This window comes from Loxodonta africana, chromosome 4 (assembly GCF_030014295.1).
Source record: "Loxodonta africana isolate mLoxAfr1 chromosome 4, mLoxAfr1.hap2, whole genome shotgun sequence".
NCBI classification, from domain to species: domain Eukaryota; kingdom Metazoa; phylum Chordata; class Mammalia; order Proboscidea; family Elephantidae; genus Loxodonta; species Loxodonta africana.
Genome location: NC_087345.1, coordinates 58,664,669 through 58,685,946, shown reverse-complemented (window position 1 = coordinate 58,685,946; position 21,278 = coordinate 58,664,669). Strand labels below are relative to the sequence as shown.

Sequence of the window (21,278 nt, the reverse complement as noted above, 5' to 3'; positions counted from 1 at the left end):
GCAATCATCTAACATAGCTGATATTTTTGAAATAATCTAATTTGGTAGCTGGAAAACTCATCTAAATTCTACAAAATTCCTTATGCGGACTCATGATAAAATACACTAGTGAAGCTTAGAATATACTTTATCCTGAATCCAAAGATAAAAAACCGAGGCTCTAAGAGATCTTTAAAATTCTTTTAAGTAGTAGAGAAAGAGAAAATACTGAAAACAAAATTAACCAACAAGAATTTAAGAAAGTACTATGTTCAAACATGGATAGAGCCAGTACCTTACAATGAATTTAACATCTGAAGATGGTACTATGCAAATCTGCAGAAATAAAAACAAGTTCTCTCATAAAAACATAGAACATACAATTTAAATAATACCGTTCACTGATTAGAGCAGCTCAGACTTCGTAAACAGGTCTATTAATAACTTTTCAAAGGACATATAAATTGAGATAAGAGATAATGACCTTTGCTTTAAAATAGAAAACACAATAATAAGGCTCTAAACAATTTCCACCCTCCAGCAGGCCAAGATGGAGCCCTGGTGGTGCAGTAGTTAAGAGCTATAGCTGCTAACCAAAAGGTTGGCAATTTGAATCCAGTAGCCACTCCTTGGAAATCCTATGGGACAGTTCTACTCTGTCCTACAAAGTTGCTATGAGTTAGAATCAACTCTACGGCAATGGGTTAATAGGCCAAGATAGTTTCTTAGCTGCTCTAACAGAAATACCACAAGTGGATGGCTTTAACAAACAGAAATTTATTCTCTCGTAGTCTAGGAGGCTAAAGTCCAAATTCAGGGCACCAGCTCCAGTGGAATTCTTTCTTTCTCTGTCTGCTCTGGGAGAAGATCTTTGTCATCAATCTTCTCCTGGACTAGGAACTTCCCAGAGTAGGGACCCCTGGTCCAAGGGATGCTCTATGCTCTCGGTGCTTATTTTTTGGTGGTATGAGGTACCCATGTCTCTCTGCTCGCATCTTTTGTTTATATCTCAAAAGAGATTGACTTAAGATACAACCTAATCTTGTAGATTGAGTCCTGTCTCAATAACATAACTGCCTCTAATCCTGCCTCATTAACATTATAGAGGTAGGTTTTACAACACACAGGAAAATCACATCAGATGACAAAATGGTGGACAATCACATAATACTAGGAATCATGGCCTAGCCAAACTGACACACATTTCTGGGGGACACAATTCAATCCATGACAATAACTATATGGCTTGAAAACTATACAAAGCCATCTTATTATCATATATTTTCTATGGAGATTCTCCATTATCAGCATTAAATATATTCTCAACATGAAAGTATATAAAAATGTACATAGAAAATGAAAAGGATGGCTTAAAATAATTTTAGACTAGATAGCATTCCTACCTATATATCCATATTCACTGCAAGAAGTGTAAGATGGTATTTTCTTCTGGATGAAAAGTTCTTTGTATATGTATATTGTAAGAAGCCCTGGTGGAACAGTGGTTAAAGCACTTGACTGCTAACTGAAAGGTCAGCAGTTTGAAACCACCAGTTGCTCTGCAGAAGAAAGATGTGCCAGTCTGCTTCCATGAAGATTACAGCCTTAGAAACCTTATGGGGTAGTTCTACTCTGTTCTATAGGGTTGCTATGAGTCGGAATCAACTCGATGACAATAGGTAATATACACCATATAATCATTCAATCAACAAAAACTTAGTGAGCACCTACTATGTTTTGTGAACTATGTTAGACACTGAGAAGAGAGCTATGAACTGATTTCTGCTCTTATTGAGGTTTCAATATATAAGTGTCTGTGTGCACACACGTGCATGCATATGACAATACTTGTGCATTAACAGTTTGTTGTTTGAAACTCAGAGTCATACCAGAGAAATAAATGTTAAGTAAGGTTTTTTTAAGGTGCTTAAGTTTCTGAGACTGTTCACAAAAAATCTATTTAACTGCAAATGTACTAAACTAACAGTACCTATGAATTTAACCATCACAATATCACCGCAAATTTATATGGTCATACATTTTCAAAAGTGTTTTAACATGTTATCAATAGATTCAAAGAATAGTGTGGCATATAAATGGAGTAGTATCCTAGTTTTATTGATAAGTTAATCAGGCTTTGAGAGACATATACTCAAGATCACAGAGTGAATGAGCAATAGAGCCAAGAATAAAAATCCAGTTCTCTGGGCGGTATTTACTTTCTCCTCTCCTCTTTACTCTCCTTTCCCTAAGCCTGCCAACATTGATGCCAGCAGCATCAACCAGTTTGGTGGTGAGACTCTAAGACCATAAAAAAGACGATCCCAGTCCAGCAGGGTCTCCAGTGAGAAGGGAGAAAATGAGGGACATCTCAACAACAGTGAAGAAGAATAGGATGCCTATAAGACTTAGGTCACCCAAAATTGAAACCAAACCCACTGCTGTCGAGTCGATTCTGACTCAAGGCGATGCTACAGGACAGAGAAGAACTTCCCCATTAGGTTTCCAAGGCTGTAAATCTTTATGGAAGCAGACTGCCACATCTTTCTTCCACGAGCAGCACGTGGGTTTGAACCACTGACCTTACCCCGCCAATCTTTCGGTTAGCAGCCAAGTGCTTTAACCACTGTGCCACAAGGGTTCCTTAGGTCACCCAACTAGATTGTTTTTGATATATAATGGCAGTTTTTAAATTAGGGACTCAACTCAAAACTAAAAACATCTGTTTCAAAGGTTCTACTAGTAGAAAGTTGCCCAAATACCGTATCTGAAGAAAATTATTATTCTTTCCAGGTACTGTTCTTCTATGTAACTAAATTCTCAAAACATAAAAGATAAAGAAAATCCTGTTCCTCACTGTATGCATTTGGTAACAGGTTGAACTATATCCCCAAAAAGTTATGTTGAAATCCTAACCCTGATACCTCTGAATGTGACCTTGCCTGGAAATACAGTCTTTGAAGATGTTATCAGTTAACATGAGGTCTATCAGAGTAGGGTGGGTCCTAATCCCATTTGAGTGGTATCTTATCATAGGTAGAATAGACAGAAATAGAGGAAGGATGACCTGGCCACAAGCCAAAGAGCACCAAGGATTGCTGTGAGCCACCAGAAGCTAGAAGAGAGGCATGGAACAGTTTCTCTCTCAGGACCCTTCAGAAGGAATCATCATGGCTGACACTCTGATTTGAACTTCAGCCTCCAAAACTGTAAGACAATAAATTTCTGTTCTTTAAAGTGACTCACTTTGTGGTATTTTGTTATGGCAGCCACTGGAAACTAACGCACCATTCAAATGTTACAGTGCTCCAAAAGTACCTACAAGCCCTAAGCATCGCTACTGATCTCTCCATTTCCCCTTCTAGCTTATATTCAAATACTGGTTCCACTCCAAGTGTTCACATCTTTTCATTTACCCACCAAAGACTCTATGCAACTTCAGAAGCTCTGGAGTTGGACAAAAATTAAGTTACAGGCTGCTACACTCTAGAAATTCCTTAATGATAAGCCTAACGAGATCCTGAAAAAGCTACTTTGGTTCCACAGTTGTAACCACACATCCAACGAACTTCATGGTCATCATTTCATCGAAAATACAAGGATTTTCTTATCTTTATCCTGCACCCACAACTCCCTTACGTGGGTAAATGACATAAACCTATACTTCTCAGATTTTGAATTTTGTAAACCAGTAAAATCACCACTACCACCACCACCAGAAATTGTGACACTGCCATAAGAGTTACTATCTTTTTATTTTTTAAAGATAAGACATTACTATTTAAAAAGAGCCTATAATTCACAATTTCTATCAGTTCATAAAGAGACAGTAAATACTATATAGCAAGAAGACTATAATCTCATAATAAAGGACAGTCTTTGAACTGAAAATATTTAACCTAATGAAAACTCAAAATAGTATAACTATTTTTCTGGTCTAGTTATGTAACTATGAAAACATCACAAAGATCAGCAGTAGTTCATAAACTATACCTCACCAAAGAGAAAAAACATTTATTTTAAATATTATACCCACAAGAGTGTATATAATACACATTCATTTTAAATAATATTAATAAAAATGGAAACCTATGTACTTAGCACCAACTTAAGAAAACAAACATAAAAAGTACTTTTGAAGGTTCCCATGTACCCCTCTCTGATTGCACATCCCTCCCTTCCAACCAAAGTTAACCATTATCCTAAACTCTGTTTTACCCATTTCATTACTTCATCATGTATCTATCCTTGTTAATTACATCTATGGAAAGAAACCATAGAGAAGCTGGCTGGCTGACGGCATCCTATTCTTCCTTTATTAATATGAGTCCCATCTGACCTTCCGCTCAAAGAGGGCAACCTTCCTAAATAGGGGAACCCTATGGAGATGCTCAGTATCATCAGTCAAGACAAAGCCAGATGCCAACTGCAGAACAGACCATTAATCGCTCACGCGCAAATTAAAGCTGAAGCTAAAGAAAATCAAAGCAAGTCCACAAAGGCCAAAGCACAACACTGAATAACACATCCCACTCGAATTTAGAGCTCATCTCAAAAACAGATTTCATGCACTGAAGCTAATGATCAAAAACCAGAAGAATTGTGGGACCATATCAAGAACATTACACATGAAGAAAATAAAAGATCATTAAAAAGACAAGAAAAAAGGAAAAGACCAAAATGTATGTCAGAAGAGCTCTGAAACCTGCTTGCAAATGCAGAGTAGCTAAAACAAATAGAAGAAATGATGAAATAAAAGAGCTGCAAATTAAGATTTCAAAGAGCAGCTTGAGAAAACAAGGCAAAGTCTTATGATGAAATGTGCAAAGACCTCGAGTTAGAAAACCAAGAGGGAAGAACAAGAATGCCACTTCTCAAGTTAAAGGTCTGAAGAAGAAATTCAGGCCTTGAGTGGCATTACTAAGATTCTATGGGTAAAAAACTGAACGATGCAGTAATAGTCAAAAAAGATGGAAGGAATATACAGAGTCACTGCAACAAAAGGAACTGGTCCTCATTCAACCATTTTGGAAGGCACCATATAATCAAGAATTGCTGGTACTGAAGGAAGTTCAAGCTGCATTGAAGGCACTGGCAAAAAACAAGGCTCCAGAAACTAATGGAATACCAGTTGAGATGCTTCAACAAATGGATGCAATGCTGGAAATGTTTACTCATCTATGTCAAGAAATCTGGAAGACAGCTACCTCGCCAACTGACTGGAGGAGATCATATCTGTGCCCACTCCAAAAAAAAAGGTGATCAAATTGAATGTGGAAATTGTCCAACAATATCACTGATATTATATGCTAACAAAATTCTGCTGAAGATAATTTAAAAACGACTGCAACTGTACATTGACAAGGAACCGTCAACAGTATAAGCTGGGTTCAGAAGAGGACATGGAATTAAAGATCTCACTGCTGTCGTCAGATGGATCTTGGCTGAAAGCAGAGGATACCAGAAAGATGATTGCCTGTATTTTATCAGCCACACAAAGGTTTTCGACCATGTGGATTACAACAGATTATGGATAACACTGCAAAGAACAGGAATTTCAGAACACTTAATTGTGCTCATGTGGAAGCTGTACATCGATCAAGAGGAAGTCATTCAAACAGGACAAGGGGATAGTGGATGGTTTAAAATTGAAAAGGCATGTGGTAGGGTTGTATCCTTCACTTTACTTATACACTCTGTATGCTGAACAAATAATCCAAAAAGCTGGATTATATGAAGAAAAACATACATGAAGAGACGTCCCCAATACAAATTTCTATCTCAGATGAGTCACAGGCTTTTTCTTCTTTCTTTTGTTAAAGCTCAAGCTTTAGACCATCAGGAGTCAGTAGACGGTGGTCAGGACAAATGCTCACTCCAGAGCTCATCACCCTTCTGGATTCCCACTTTCTCAATAATTCTGCCCCTCCTGCTACTTCCCTTGCTTTTCTGACAGCGCTGTGACACTTGAAAAATAAATTTTAAAATATTTTATCGAGCATTTTGATGTTACTAGAAAAGTTTTCTCTGAACATCTAGTTTACCATGTCACTGGAACTAAAAGTTCACTTACATGTTTTCATGTTTCTTCATAATATTCCCCTAATTCTTTCCCCTAAGTTTCCCAATTACAAATCAAACACTTTCAGGCAGGGGCTGAGAATATCACCTTTGGTTTGCTTCTTGCTTTTCAGCACAGAGTTGTGTACCAAGTAGGCTAAATAAAGGCTAGCTTGTTAGAGGAGACTCTTGGGAAATCCTGCACTCCCCAGGGGATATTTGGCTGTCACGACTAATCCTTTCTTTACCTGAGAAGAGGGGGGTTTAGTAAACTTCCAATGTTGTATCCCGAAATTAAATGTATATATGTTCAAAGTTACAAGAAACAGCAAATGTTCTATGAAATTACTGTTTATCTTCTTTCAGAAATTATATAAATGTTATTTGGTAAATTATACTGATACCACTTTGTTATACACTTATTGAATAATACAGGAAGCACACCTCTCCATGCCACAAATACAAAAAGGAAAACTGAATTTTGATGTCATCACTATTACTCATTCAGGTCACAAGCAGTCACTTGGTCATAAAAGTAGATGAAACATCTGCTAAGAAGGAAATCTCAATCACTCAGACTTTAAAACAAGATGTGGAGAATTCCAACAGGAGAGAGCTGAGTACCTAGTGTAAGAAATATTTGATTATCCTTTAGTGTTACTGTAACTTTGACATACACACACACACACACATATATAGAACACTTTTTGGAAAAAAATGTCCTTTGGTGTTCTAAATGTTCATGTTACTGCTTTGTTAAAGAAGCAATTAACAGGGCCTAGCAAGAATAAGATGGAGTTCCCTCATCTTTGATAAAGATACCTAAAACAAAATTGAATTATAGTTCATTCTCACTTTTAATAAATGCTTTCGAAGTATTTTAGTTTCCCATACGGGAACACAAGAACAGTTGCACAGATACCTCGATGTCTCAAAAGAGATATTTAGAAAAGTATTTTATTCTAATTTTTAACTTAAAAATATCATGTTCTCTTTCATTATTCAATAGGTACTTTCATAGCTCTGCAAAGCAACTACCAAAACACATAAATTTTAAAACAGAAAACCACCGTGCCTTAAGAATTACAGAAATCTTAAAACACTGTGAACTCAAAAATGCAGTCGAAAATCAGTAGTCTTCAGTTTATACTATTTGTAAAGAAACAACTTATGACTGTAAAGCAAACAGCATTCAGCAAGAAAATTTAAAAATAACAGGGGTGGGGATGACTAGTTCTCTCAGGCAAAGTATGGTCATTTAGTGTTTATGACACACTTAATTATCATGAAATATGACACATATAAACAAGAATACATTTGTTTCCGTGTATGGCCTCATGTGTGTTCAGAATTGATCCCAGAAATGTCTTACCAAGAAAGGAGGAATTGCTTCGGTTCATGGAGAAAACTGATTTCTATCTCCTTTCGTCTGCGAACCACTTAATGAAGGCACTTTTCTGTGTTTTTCACCTGAGGTTATACCAGCAACGTCTAACATGTCACCCTGGGGACTCTATTACATCTTCACACCAGTAAGCTCTGTGTTAGAGAACATGCCCCTTTACTTTGAAGTTTTCTATTAAGCTGTGGCTATAGATCCAATCATATTATTTTTAATGCTGCTAGAGCATTCCAAGTAAAGGAACTGCAGGTTTGAGACAATTTACTAAGAGACAGGAGAAACATGACTCTAAGAATGGACATTTTCATTCAAGCCTAGATAAACTGAGCAAGGTCTAAATTAATTTTCACCAGACTAGTTATTAAGCAGTAAAACTTATAGTTTTAAAAGTTTTTTTAAATTATAAATATTTAAAAATTAGTTTGAAACTGGTATTTTAGTTTTGGCAACAGCCATATTTTATATTCTCTCACAAAGCACTACAAACTGAAAGATGCTTTTTAAAAAATAAAAGCATGCAAAACAACTCTTTACAAAGACTAAAAGGGCAGCTACAAGATAAGCTATAGTATTTCATAAAGCTTTGACAATAACCCCAAACAAGATCCATGGGGAATAGGTATCCATCCATGAGGTGAGCTATAATTTCACCTCTAGGTTCTATTGCTGTTGTCCTTACATAAAAGTAGAGGGGAAAAGGAAGATAACAAGCCTAATTAATCTACATGTCTTTCTTTCTTGATAAACAATTGAAATACATTTAGCCCAAACGAGTCAGCATAAAACAAATATCATCCTATTTAAAAGACTAATCATATTTAAGTTAAAATTAGTTTTAAGTAAATTGATACTCAGCCTTTGAATATGAAAAAAATTTGGCAAATACACAAATTTTGGAATAATCTGATTCATCACCATAACTTAATTGTATAACAAAATAAAAGAATATCTTGATGTATGTGGGCTTTACTGAAAATCAGAGTCTGTCCAACTCCTCCAAAAGAGAGAGAGAGACAGAGACAGAGAAAAATCCTCAAATGACAGAATGAAATCACACTGCAAAAAACAAACTTAACTGTTTTTAAGGGATTGCCTGTATTAAGTTAGTATAAACCAATACACATGAAGGAGATAACACCAGAAAACAAACAATGAGAATCTCTGCCACTTTAAAACACTGGCAAAACAAATTTCTAATACCATAAATCAAAACCAAACCCAGGGCCGTCGAGTCGATTCCGACTCATAGCGACCCTATGGGACAGAGTAGAACTGCCCCATAGAGTTTCCAAGGAGCACCTGGCAGATTCGAACTGCCAACCCTTTGGTGAGCAGCCGTAGCACTTAACCACTACACCACCAGGGTTTCCTCTAATACCATAAATACCATAGCATGTATAAAACCAAAGAGAAAGGACACTGTAGTTCTTCCAGTATAGTATATAAAAACAAAACAAAACAAAACCTGTTGCAGTCAAGTCGATTCCAACTCACAGTGACCCTACAGGATAGAGTAGGACTGCCCCATAGGAGTTCCAAGGAGCAGCTGGTAGATTCAAACTGCAGACCTTTTGGTTAGCAGTGAACGCTTAACCACTGAGTCACCAGGGCTCCCCAGTATAGTTCGGTACTTAGAATACAGACGTTGAAATCAGACAGTCCTGAGTCTGCAGCCTGCCTCTGCCACTTATTTGTTTTGTGAATTTGAACAAATTTCTCATATTTCTAATCCTCAGTTTTCTCACTTGTAAAATAAGACATAATAATTGTGTCTCTATCTTGGGGGCTCTTTCAAGAGTTAAATATAATTTCACAGAATACCCAACATTTAGCAGAGTACTCAACCTTAGTAAAGTGCTCCAAAAAGGAAAGCTATTAGTATGCGTCCAACACATATCACCAAAACAAATTTTCATAGTCAACCACTATGTGTGTGTATATATATAACATATACATATATATTTTTTTATTGTGCCTTAAGTGAAAGTTTACAATTCAAGTCAGTTTCTCACACAAAAACTTACACACACATTGCTATGTGACCCTAGTTGCTCTCCCTACAACGTGACAGCACACTCCTTCTCTCGACCCCGCATTTCCCATGTCCATTCAACCAGCTCCTGTTTCTCCCTGCCTTCTCATCTCACCTCCAGAAAGGAGCTGCCCACATAGTCTCATGTGTCTGATTGAGCTAAGAAGCACACTTCCAAACAGTATTATTTTATGTCTTATAGTCCAGTCTAATCTTTGTCTGAAGAGTTAGTTGGCTTTAAGAATGGTTTTAGATTTGGGCTAACACAGTCCAGGAACCATGACCTCTGGGGTGGTCCCTCTAATCTCCACTAGACCATTCAGTCCGGTCTTTTTACTAGAATTTGAGGTCTGCATCCCACTTTTCTCCTGCTCTATCACGGATTCTCTGTTGTGTTTCCTGTCAGGGCAGTCATTGGTGGTAGCCAGGGACCATCTAGTTCTGGTCTCAGGCTGATGGAGTCTCTGGTTTATGTGGCTCTTTCTTTCTCCTGGGCTCATATTTTCCTTGTGTCTTTGGTGTTCTTCATTCTTCTTTGCTCCAGATGGGCTGAGACCAAGTGATGCAGCTTAGATAGCTGCTTGCTAGCTTTTAGGACCCCGGACGCCACTCAAAATGGTCATCCATTCTCTTACAGCACTCTCTCTTCAGAAAACAGACAAGAACAATATTACGCGAGGTTCATGTTAGAGAACAGGTTTCCAGCACATTATAGTCACCCACCAAATTGCATTTATTTATTAAAAAATGAGGCTGCGAGCTTCACAGGGCAAGGATTAGCACATAGCAGACAATAAAGATAATAAAGACTTATTAAACACATAAGAACAACCACTATATTCTGTTGCTGTTGTTAGGTGCTATCGAGTTGGTTCTGACTCATACCAACCCTACGCACAACAGAACGAAACACTACCCAGTCCTGCACCATCCTCACAATTATTGCTATGTTTGAGCCCATTGTTGTAGGCACTGTACCGAACCATTTTGTTGAGGGTCTTCCTCTTTTTTGCTGACTCTCTACTTTACCAAGCATGATGTCCTTCTCCAGGCACTGGTCTCTCCTGATAACATGTCCAAAGTAAGTGAGACGATGTCTCACCATCCTCGATTGCAAGGAGCACTCTGACCGTACTTCTTTCAAGACAGATTTGTTCGTTCTTCTGGCAGTCCACAGTATATTCAATATTTTGGCCAAGACCATAATTCAAAGGCATCAATTCTTCTTCAGTCTTCCTCATGCGTTGTCCAGCTTTCGCATGCACGTGAGGCAATTGAAAACATCATGGCTTGGGTCAGGCATACCTTAGTCCCCAAAGTGACCTTTTTGGTTTTCAACATTTCAAAGAGTTTTTTTGCAGCTGACTTGCCCAATGCAATGTATCTTTTGATTTCTTGACCGCTGGTTCCATGGGCGTTAAGCCAAGTAAAATGAAATCCTTGACAATTTCAATATTTTCTACGTTTTATCATGATGCTGCCTACTGGTCCATTTGTGAGGATTTTTGTTTTCTTTATGTTGAGGTGTAGTCCATACTGAAGGCTGTGGTCTTTGATTTTCATCAGTAAGTGCTTAAGGTCTTCTTTGCATTCAGCAAGTAATGCTGGGTCATCTGCATATCGCAGGTTGTCACTGAGTCTTCCACCAATCCTGATCCCACATTCTTCTCATATAGTCTAGCTACTCGAATTTTTTGCTCAGTATATACATTGAATAAATATGGTTAAAGGATGCAACCCCAACACACACCTTTCCTGATTTTAAACCATGCAGTATCCCCTTGCTCTGTTCGAATGACTGCCTCTTGGTTTATGTACAGGTTCTGCATGAGCACAATTAAGTGTTCTGGAATTCCCATTCGTCACAATGTTATCCACAATTTGTTATGATCCACAGAGCTGAATCCCTTTGCATAGTCAATAAAACACAGGTAAACATATTTCTAGGCACTATGAAAACCTATTGCCATTGAGTTGATTATGACTCATAGTGATGTTACAGAACAGAGCAGAGCTGCCCTATAAGGTTTCCATGGCTATGTTCTTTATGGGAGCAGAGTGCCAAATCTTTCTTCTGTGGAGCAGCTGGTGGGTTGAAACCGCCAACCTTTCTGTTAGCAGCAAAGCCCTTAACCACTGCACCATCAGGGCTCCTTAGGCACTATACAAGGCATTTAAAAAAAAAAAAATCAGTTGCTGTTGAGTCAATTCTGACTCATGGCAACCCCATGTGTGACAGAGTAGAATTGAGCTACATAGGGTTTTTAATGGCTGTTGGCTTTTTTGAAGTAGATTGCCAGGCCCTTCTTCTGAGGACTCTGAGTAGATTCAAACTGCCAGCCTGTTGGTTAGTAACCAAGTACTTAACTATCCACACCACTAGGGATGCCATACTAGGCATGCACGATTAAAAAAAAAAAAAAAAGACATAAACCCTTTAGGTACTTGCTGTAAAGAAATTTGCTCCCTACAACTTTCTTCCTTTTAATCCCCAATTATGATATCAGTTAAATATTCATGTGTTGGAGGTCCCTTGCCTATGCTCCCACAACCTCTAAGCTGTCCACTGATTCTAACATTTCCTCCTACAGATCCTGTTCCCCCCCTTCACCCAGAGCAATTCACCAAACTCATTCATTAAACTTCCACTCCCTTGCCAGAATCCCAAACACCATTCTGCCACTATCCTTTTGTTGCCTAACCTTGCAGAAGAAAATCCACACTAGTATAGACTGATACCAACCTTAATTGAAGCCTGACCATTATATGGTAATCCTAGTATTGTGGTTCCTCCACTTTCTAGGTGTATTCCTGGTTCAGACAAGTTATGAAGTTTTTCTATCCAAGGTCAATCCCCCTGCTTTCATATTGGATCCCATCCCTGCTACCTTCTCTGAGCACTTGCCCTATTAATTTCCCTTTTTTCCTCTCATATTTTGTATTTCTCTCTACCGACTTTGTCCCATCAATATTTGAACACGCTTCAATTTCTCTTATCTTAAAACTAACAAATCTCTTTACCCCATGTCTTTCTCCAGTTATTATTAACTTTCCTTCTGCACTGCAACAGATTTCTCTTTATATATGGCCCTTCTAGCCCTGGTTTTGTAGTTCTGCCAAGATAATTTGCTAGGCCAATCTTGCAAAGAGATTGGGACAGACGCAGATAAGGCTGTAAAACTCTCATAAGGATTCGTTGATAACTATGCAAATTATGTGACTGTGGTCTACCAAGGGGATTGCTCAGTTCATGGTCTTGGCAAGAGGAACACACTTATAAAAGGGCCTTTCTCCCTCCCTCCTTTTCTCCCTTCCTCTATGTAACCTCTCTACATCAATGGCTTAGACTTCATCACAGCATGGTGGTCTCAGGGTAGTCAAACTTTTAATATGATGACTGGTTTCCTCCAGAATACAGAAACAGAAGGTGTTAGGCTTTCCTAATGCCTTGGCTCAAAGTCCCAGGAAGTCAGTTCCGTAGCATTTTATTGGTAAAAGCAGTCACAGGGCCAGCCATGTAGGATGGAGATACTGTTGTGATCACTTTTGGAAACACAATCTATCACACATATAATTCTTAAAATAAAATCTAAAATTTATCACCATGGCAAAGGCCCTCTAGGATTCAGCTCCCGCCTATCTCTCAACTGTTCCCCAAGAGCTTTCAATGCTTCAATAATTTTTTCAATTCTCTCAAAGTACCAATTCAGGACTTATGTACATACTATTCCCCCTTTGCCTGAAAAACAGCCTTCTCACCAACTCCATGCCAAGCCTACATTTACTTATCCTTCAGGACTATAGGATGCTGCAAAGGCATTTTAAGATTAATAAAGGTAGATCACCTTAAAAGTACTTCCTAATGTAACAAATTTATGATTCTCGTTATAACTCTATAGGAGAATTATTTACTTTGGTTGATAATTATTAATAAAGTCTCTTAGGATTAACAATAAAACAAGAAAATGTTAAGATCCTTGACTAGCCTAATGGAGCTAGCTTTAAAAAATCAGAGTCAACTGGTAATTCCTTAAATATAGGTAAACAACCCTCTCCAAAATTGAACTTTTATTACCTAATTCTCACTGAAATCTGTCACAGTATTCACTCAAGAAGTTTTTATATTATACATTTTGTTTCAAGAAAACATTTAATGTTTTTCCTCCAACTTTAAAAATAATTTTTAAAAAATCCATTGTCAAGTTAAGATGCTTAATAAATTCTGGCATGTATTTTTCATAAATCACTCTGGCTATGAGAACACAGTATTTAGAAAGTACTTCCAAGTCATGATATCTTTAGAACCTTTGAACATTACTCAACTTAAAAAAGTAGTTTATTTCATTCATCAAGACGCTAAATAATCATTTTATTTTTGTTGTCCAATATATAACTCCCTATTTAGAAATGTCAAAAAGGATTCTTTCACTTAGTAAGTATATAATTTAAGGCATGTAACTCTCTTTGGAAAACTTCTTGTTGGAAAGGGCATACATACATATTATAATTACATTACAAAGTAGCATATTATGAAGTCATAGAAGCAGTCGCACAAGAATTATGAGAATTGTGATAGAAATATCGCCTAAGAAGGTCTTACTAAGTGAGATAAAATTTAAACTACATTTTTAAGAATAAGAAGTACTTAGATAAGCAAGGGTAAGAGAGAAGGAGGACCAGAGCAAATAAAGGCACAGCCCCACTGGAGAACAGTGGAGACATCTAGGTGGATTCGTCACGACAGGAAACACAAGATAAAATTAGAAGGGTAGAGTAAAATCAGACAAAGACCTGACTGCCAGATTATAGATTCTGGAATTTATGCTTTCAGCTGTTAGTTTCCCCTTACTAGTCCAAACGTTGCTACATCAGATACACTTGGAGGTTACTGAGCCTCACCCTAGAGACTCTAAAGGCTGGAGTAGAACCTGCATCTAAGCAGAGCTCCCAGGTGGTTCTCATGTACAGCCCGGCTTAGCAACCACTGCTCTAGGCAACAGTAAGCTACTGCTTTTCTTGAAAACAAGACTGACATAAATGTAGGACTCTAGGTTTTTCAATTACGAGCTTGAATAAAAAAAAATTGGTATTTTCATTTACAATTGCGATTACCTCTTTCCCTCAGAGACCTACTTCATAAGATCCCAGGGTTCCCTGGCCATATATATCTATAAGAACCGATTTCATCACAGTTTTACCTTAACATGTAACAATCTTTTGTTTGGTTTTGATAAGAAAGATAAGCCTGGGATATTGAAGGTCAAGGTCCTAATAGCAACTAGGAGGCGGTGGTATTATATACTGTAGATGTGAAATGATGAGCACCTGGCCTAAAATGCCAATTCCAAGAAAGAAAATGAAGAGAGAGGTCAGAATCTTGACACTGTAAAACTTCTAGAAGAAATCACAGAAAATGTTCTATTCAACCTTAGAGTAGACAGAGTTTTTCGGTAGGGAAAAAAAGCTTGAAACGTAAGGAGAAAAAAATGACAAATTGGGCTTCATAAAAACTAAAACTGCTCTTTGAAAGAAACCACTAGCAAAGGATGATGCTGGAATACCATCAATAACGAGAAGACAAACAGCCAAGTTTTTCAAATGTTGAAAAAACCTGAACTGACACTTCACAAAAGAAGATAGCCAATGAGCATATGAAAAGATGCTCAAAAGCGATCAGGGAAATGCAAATTAAAGGTACAATGCAATACCACTACGTTTTAATGATTATGACAGATCCAAAATGTTAAATTCTCGCTCCTCCAAAAAAAAAAAAACATTAAAAACCACAACTTCTTACCGTGGCTATGAGGACTTGCTGGACTAAGAGATGGCTGATGCAAATCTTTGGTTGGTGTTGGATAGGATTCTTTCCCTTGGCGCAGACTCATCTTTCCTGGTGTCAGAAGTGGAGATTCGTCACTGTTCACTACCACGGCTTAAAGAAAGAAGGGAAACAGAATTAACAATAAAATCAAAGATTTCAATAACTGCACAGTTAATACTATGGAACAGAATTATGACTGAAATGGTCCCAGTGGTTATATTCATCTTACCAATTCACTAATAAATTAGTACATTTTTTTTCTTTTAATTTTGGTTTCTTATCAGTTCAAGAAGAATTAACAGGCATATGTGAGTCAAATGTACAACCAGTAGGCATTATAAAAATGGAAATACATATTCAACCGATAAAAAAAAAATGTACTATGGTTTACTATGTACCTTTCATTGTACTATTCACTCCTTTCATTTGCCAATAGAGCACTGAGGAACAGACAGACATTTCACAGAAGATACAATGGTCAATAAACATATGAAAAGATAGTCAACCTCATTAGTAATCAGAAAAATACAAACAAGCACCAGTATACAATATTTTCCATTCATTAGAATGCCTACTCTAATTTCTAATTTTCATGGAAAGTAGGGACAATGCCCGTTTTGTTGTTGTTGTTAGGGGCCGTTGAGTCAGTTCCGACTCATAGCGACCATACGCACAACTGAACGAAACACTGCCCGGTCCTGAGCCATCCTTACAATCGTTGTTATGCTTGAGCTCACCGTTGGCAGCCACTGTGTCAATCCACCTCGTTGAGGGTCTTCCGCTTTTCCGCTGACCCTGTACTCTACCAAGCATGATGTCCTTCTCCAGAGACTGATACCTCCTGACAACATGTCCAAAGTATGTAAGATGCAGTCTCGCCATCCTTGCCTCTAAGGAGCATTCTGGCTGCACTTCTTCCAAGACAAATTTGTTCGTTCTTTTGGCAGTCCATGGTATATTCAACATTCTTCGCCAACACTACAATTCAAAGGTGTCAGCTCTTCTTCAGTCTTCCTTATTCATTGTCCAGCTTTCACACGCGTATGATGCAATTGAAAATACCATGGCTTAGATCAGACGTACCTTAGTCTTCAGGGTGACCTCTTTGCTCTTCAATGCTCTGAAGAGGTCCTTTGCAGCAGATTTACCCAATGCAATGCGTCTTTTGATTTCTTGACTGCTGCTTCCATGGCTGTTGATTGCGGATCCAAGTAAGATGAAATCCTTGACAACTTCAATCTTTTCTCCATTTATCATGATGTTGCTCATTGGTCCAGTTCTGAGGATCTTTGTTTTCTTTATGTTGAGGAGCAACCCATACTGAAGGCTGTGGTCTTGGATCTTCATTAGCAAGTGCTTCAAGTCCTCTTCGCTTTCAGCAAGCAAGGTTGTGTCATCTGCATAATGCACATTTTTAATGAGTCTTTCTCCAATCCTGATGCCCCGTTCTTCTTCATATAGTCCAGTTTCTTGTATTATTTGCTCAGCATACAGATTAAATAGGTATGGTAAAAGAATACAACCCTGACGCACACCTTTCCTGACTTTAAACCAGTCAGTATCCCCTTGTTCTGTCCAAACAACTGCCTCTTCATCTACGTAAAGGTTCCTCATGAGCACAATTAAGTGCTCCGGAATTCCCATTCTTCGCAATGTTATCCATAATTTCGTTATGATCCACACAGTCGAAAGCCTTTGCATAGTCAATAAAACACAGGTAAACATTCTTCTGGTATTCTTTGCTTTCTGCCAGGATCCATCTGACATCAGCAATGATATCCCTGGTTCCATGTCCTCTTCTGAAGCCAGCCTGAATTTCTGGCAGTTCCCTGTCGATATACTGCTACAGCCGTTTTTGAATGATCTTCAGCAAAATTTTGCTTGCGTGTGATATTAATGATATTGTTCTATAATTCCCACATTCGGTTGGATCGCCTCTCTTGGGAATAGGCATAAATATGGATCTCTTCCAGTCAGTTGGCCAGGAAGCTGTCTTCCATATTTCTTGGCATAGACGAGAGCACCTCCAGCGGTGCATCTGTTTGTTGAAACATCTCAACTGATATTCCATCAATTCCTGGAGCCTTGTTTTCTGCCAATGCCTTCAGAGCAGCTTGGACTTCTTCCTTCAGTACCATCGGTTTCTGATCATATGCCACCTCTTGAAATGGTTGAACACTGACTAATTCTTTTTGGTATAATGACTCTGTGTATTCCTTCCATCTTCTTTTGATGCTTTCTGCATCGTTTAATATTTTCCCCATGGAATCCTTCACTATTGCAACTCGAGCCTTTAATTTTTTCTTCAGTTCCTTCAGCTTGAGAAATGCCGAGCGCATTCTTCCCTTTTGGTTTTCCATCTCCAGCTCTTTGCACATGTCATTATAATACTTTGTCTTCTCAAGCCGCCCTTTGAAATCTTCTGTTCAGTTCTTTTACTTCATCAATTCTTCCTTTTGCGTTAGCTGCTCGACACTCAAGAGCAAGTTTCAGAGTCTCCTCTGACATCCATCTTGGCCTTTTCTTTCCTGTTTTTTCAGTGACCTCTTGCTTTCTTTATGGATGATATCCTTGATGCCATTCCACAACTCGCCTGGTCTTCGATCATTAGTGTTCAATGCGTCAAATCTATTCTTCAGATGGTCTTTAAATTCAGGTGGGATATACTCAAGGTCATATTTTGGCTCTCATGGACTTGCTCTGATTTTTTTCAGTTTTAGCTTGAACTTGCATATGAGCAATTGATGGTCTGTTCCACAGTCGGCCCCTGGCCTTGTTCTGACTGATGATATATAGCTTTTCCATTGTCTCTTTCCACAGATGTAGTCAATTTGATTTCTGTGCGTTCCATCTGGCGAGGTCCATGTGTATAGTCGCCATTTATGTTGGTGAACGAAGGTATTTGCAATGAAGAAGTCGTTGGTCTTGCAAAATTCTATCATTTGATCTCCAGCATTGTTATTATCACCAAGGCCATATTTTCCACTACTGATCCTTCTTCATTTCCAACTTTCTCATTCCAATCGCCAGTAATTATCAATGCATCTTGATTGCATGTTCAATCAATTTCAGACTGTGGCAGCTGATAAAAATCTTCTATTTCTTCACCTTTGGCCCTAGCGGTTGGTGCGTAAATTTGAATAATAGTCGTATTAACTGGTCTTCCTTGTAGGCGTACAGATGTTATCCTATCACTGACAGCATTGTATCTCAGGATAGATCTTGAAATGTTCTTTTTGACGATGAATGGAACACCATTTCTCTTTGAGTTGTCATTCCCAGCATAGTAGACTATATGATTGTCCAATTTAAAATGGCCAATACCAGTCCATTTCAGCTCACTAATGCCTACGATATCGATGTTTATGTGTTCCATTTCATTTTTGATGATTTCCAATTTTCCTAGATTCATACTTCGTACATTAGGTTCCGATTATTAATGGACGTTTGTAGCTGTTTCTTCTCATTTTGAGTCATGACGCATCAGCAAATGAAGGTCCCGAAAGCTTTACTCCATCCACGTGATTAAGGTCAACTCCACTTTGAGGAGGCAGCTCTTCCCCTGTCATCTGTTGAGTGCCATCCGATCTGGGAGGCTCATCTTCCAGCACTGTAACAGACAATGTTTCGAGGCTATTCATAAGGTTTTCACTGGCTAATGCTTTTCACAAGTAGACCGCCAGGTCCTTCTTCCTAGTCTGTCTTAGTCTGGAAGCTCAGCTGGAACCTGTCCTCCATGGGTGACCCTACTAGTATCTGAATACCATTGGCATAGCTGCCAACATCACAGCAACATGCAAGCCCCCACAGTATGACAAACTGACAGACACATGGGGGATATATATATATATGTATACATACACACATACAATAAGAAAAATCTACAGGCTGATGAGTATAGATTTTATCTCCAGCCATAATTTTGCTGTTGTTCTTAGGTGCAGTCGAGGCAGTTCCAACTGCCAGAATAATGAGTAAGTCTATCGTCAAAGAAACATTGCCAGAGTGCTCCTTGGAAAAAAAGATGGCAAGACTTCGTCTCAGTTACTTTGGACATGTTATCGGGAGAGACCAGTCCCTGGAAAGAGACATCATACCTGGTAGAGAGTAAGCAAAAAAAAGGAAGACCCTTGACAAGATGGATTGACATACTGGCTGCGACAATGGCTCAAACATAGCAACAATTGTGACAAGAGTATGTGACCGGTCTTTTGTTCTGCTGCACGCAGGGTCTCTATGAGTAGGACACAATTCATTCCATAACACCCCTGAAGAGATTTCTGCATGATGCAAATATGATCTGTGGTTTTAAAAGACTTCTCTGGCTTCTGTGTAGAAAATGAGCTCTACACACAAGTAAAAGGAAGAAGGTAAGCTGGGAGACCAGGTAGAAATAAACCATCATGGTTCAGGCGAGAAATAATGGTTGCTTGGATCAAGGTGGTAGTTGGCAAAGTAGAAGTGGTAGGATTCTAGATAAATTCTGAAGGTAGAGTCTAAACATCTCATAGACGAATTGGATGTGAGGTGGGAGGTAAAAATCAAAGAATATATCTTTGGAATGAGCACAAATAGGGATCTCTTTAAGTCAGCTGGCCAAGTAGCTGTCTTCCACATTTCTTAGTATAGACAAGTGAGCACCTCCAGGGCTGCATCCCTTTGTTAAAACATCTCAATTGGTATTACGTCAATTCTTGAAGCCTTGTTTTTTGCCAGTGCTTCCAGTGCAGCTTGGACGTGTCTGTTTTTTGTATTGTGATGGTTTCGGTATCCCTGTGATACTGGAAGCTTTCCACCAGTATTTCCAATACCAGTAGGGTCACCCTTGGTGGACAGGTTTCAGCAGAGCTTCCAGACTACTCCAGACTAGGAGGAAGGACTTGACAGTCTATTTCTGAACAAATTGGCCAGTGAAAACCTTATGAACAGCAACAAAACATCGTAGAGCCATTAACTCCCCTTAAACTCAAAATGATACATCCAATTGCCTGCCTTAAAATCATCCATTATTATTATGACAAGTGTATCAAATTTATCCAAACATAACTCTTGATTTGCTTATTCTCCAAAGCTGTCTGTTCCCCATCTCAATTACTAACATCACTATCCTCCTACTTTCTCAGGCCAAAAGCCTAGATGTATTCTTTGATTTTACTTTTTATTTCCCACCTCACATCAAATTCATCTATGAGATCTTTAGACTAGAATCCTATCACTTCTACTTTGCCAACTACCACCCTGATCCAAGCAACCATTATCTCTCCCATGAACTATGATGGCTTATTTCTACCTGGTCTCCCAGCTTACCGTCTTTCTTTTACCTGTGAAGGGCTCATTTTCTACACAGAAGCCAGAGCAATCTTTTAAAACCACAGATTGTATTTGCATCATGCAGAAATCTCTTCAACGGTGTTATGCAATGAATTGTGTCCCCCACAAAACGTGTGTCAACTTGGCTAGGCCATGATTCCCAGTATTGTGTGACTGTCCATCATTTTGTCATCTGATGTGATTTTCCTATGTGCTGGAAATAGTGTTAAGAAGGCAGGAATAGAGGCAGTTATGTTTATGAGGCAGGACTCAATCTACAAGATTAAGTTGTATCTTAAGACAATCTCTTTTGAGGTATAAAAAACAAAAGCGAGCAGAGAGATGTAGGGACATCATACCACTGGGAAAACAGTGCTGGGAGCAGAGCGCCTCCTTTGGATTCAGCGTCCCTGTGCCTGAGAAGCTGCTAGACCAGGATAAGGTTGATGACAAGAACATTCCCCCAAAGGTGACAGCGAAAGAAAGCCTTCCCCTGGAGCTGACGTCCTGAATTTAGACTTCTAGACTGCTAGACTGCAAGAATAAATTTCTCTTTGTTGAAGACATCCATTTGTGGTATTTCTCTTATAGCAGCAGTAGATAAGACAGACAAATGGCTTTCCATTATGTTGTTGTTAGCTGCTGTCAAGTTGGTTCCGACTCATAACAGC

General features: G+C 38.5%; 1 protein-coding gene across 7 annotated transcripts in view; it reads right to left on the bottom strand.

The window, feature by feature from the left end:
• The window catches only part of OSBPL8 (oxysterol binding protein like 8), a 238,497-nt gene that overhangs the window by 91,170 nt on the left and 126,049 nt on the right, over nucleotides 1–21,278 (bottom strand). For all 7 annotated transcript variants that reach the window (XM_023559101.2, XM_064283797.1, XM_064283798.1 and 4 more), the window contains one exon: nucleotides 15,271–15,408. In XM_023559101.2, the coding sequence (XP_023414869.2) occupies nucleotides 15,271–15,408 (138 nt within the window). The remainder of the gene's footprint in view (nucleotides 1–15,270; nucleotides 15,409–21,278) is intronic.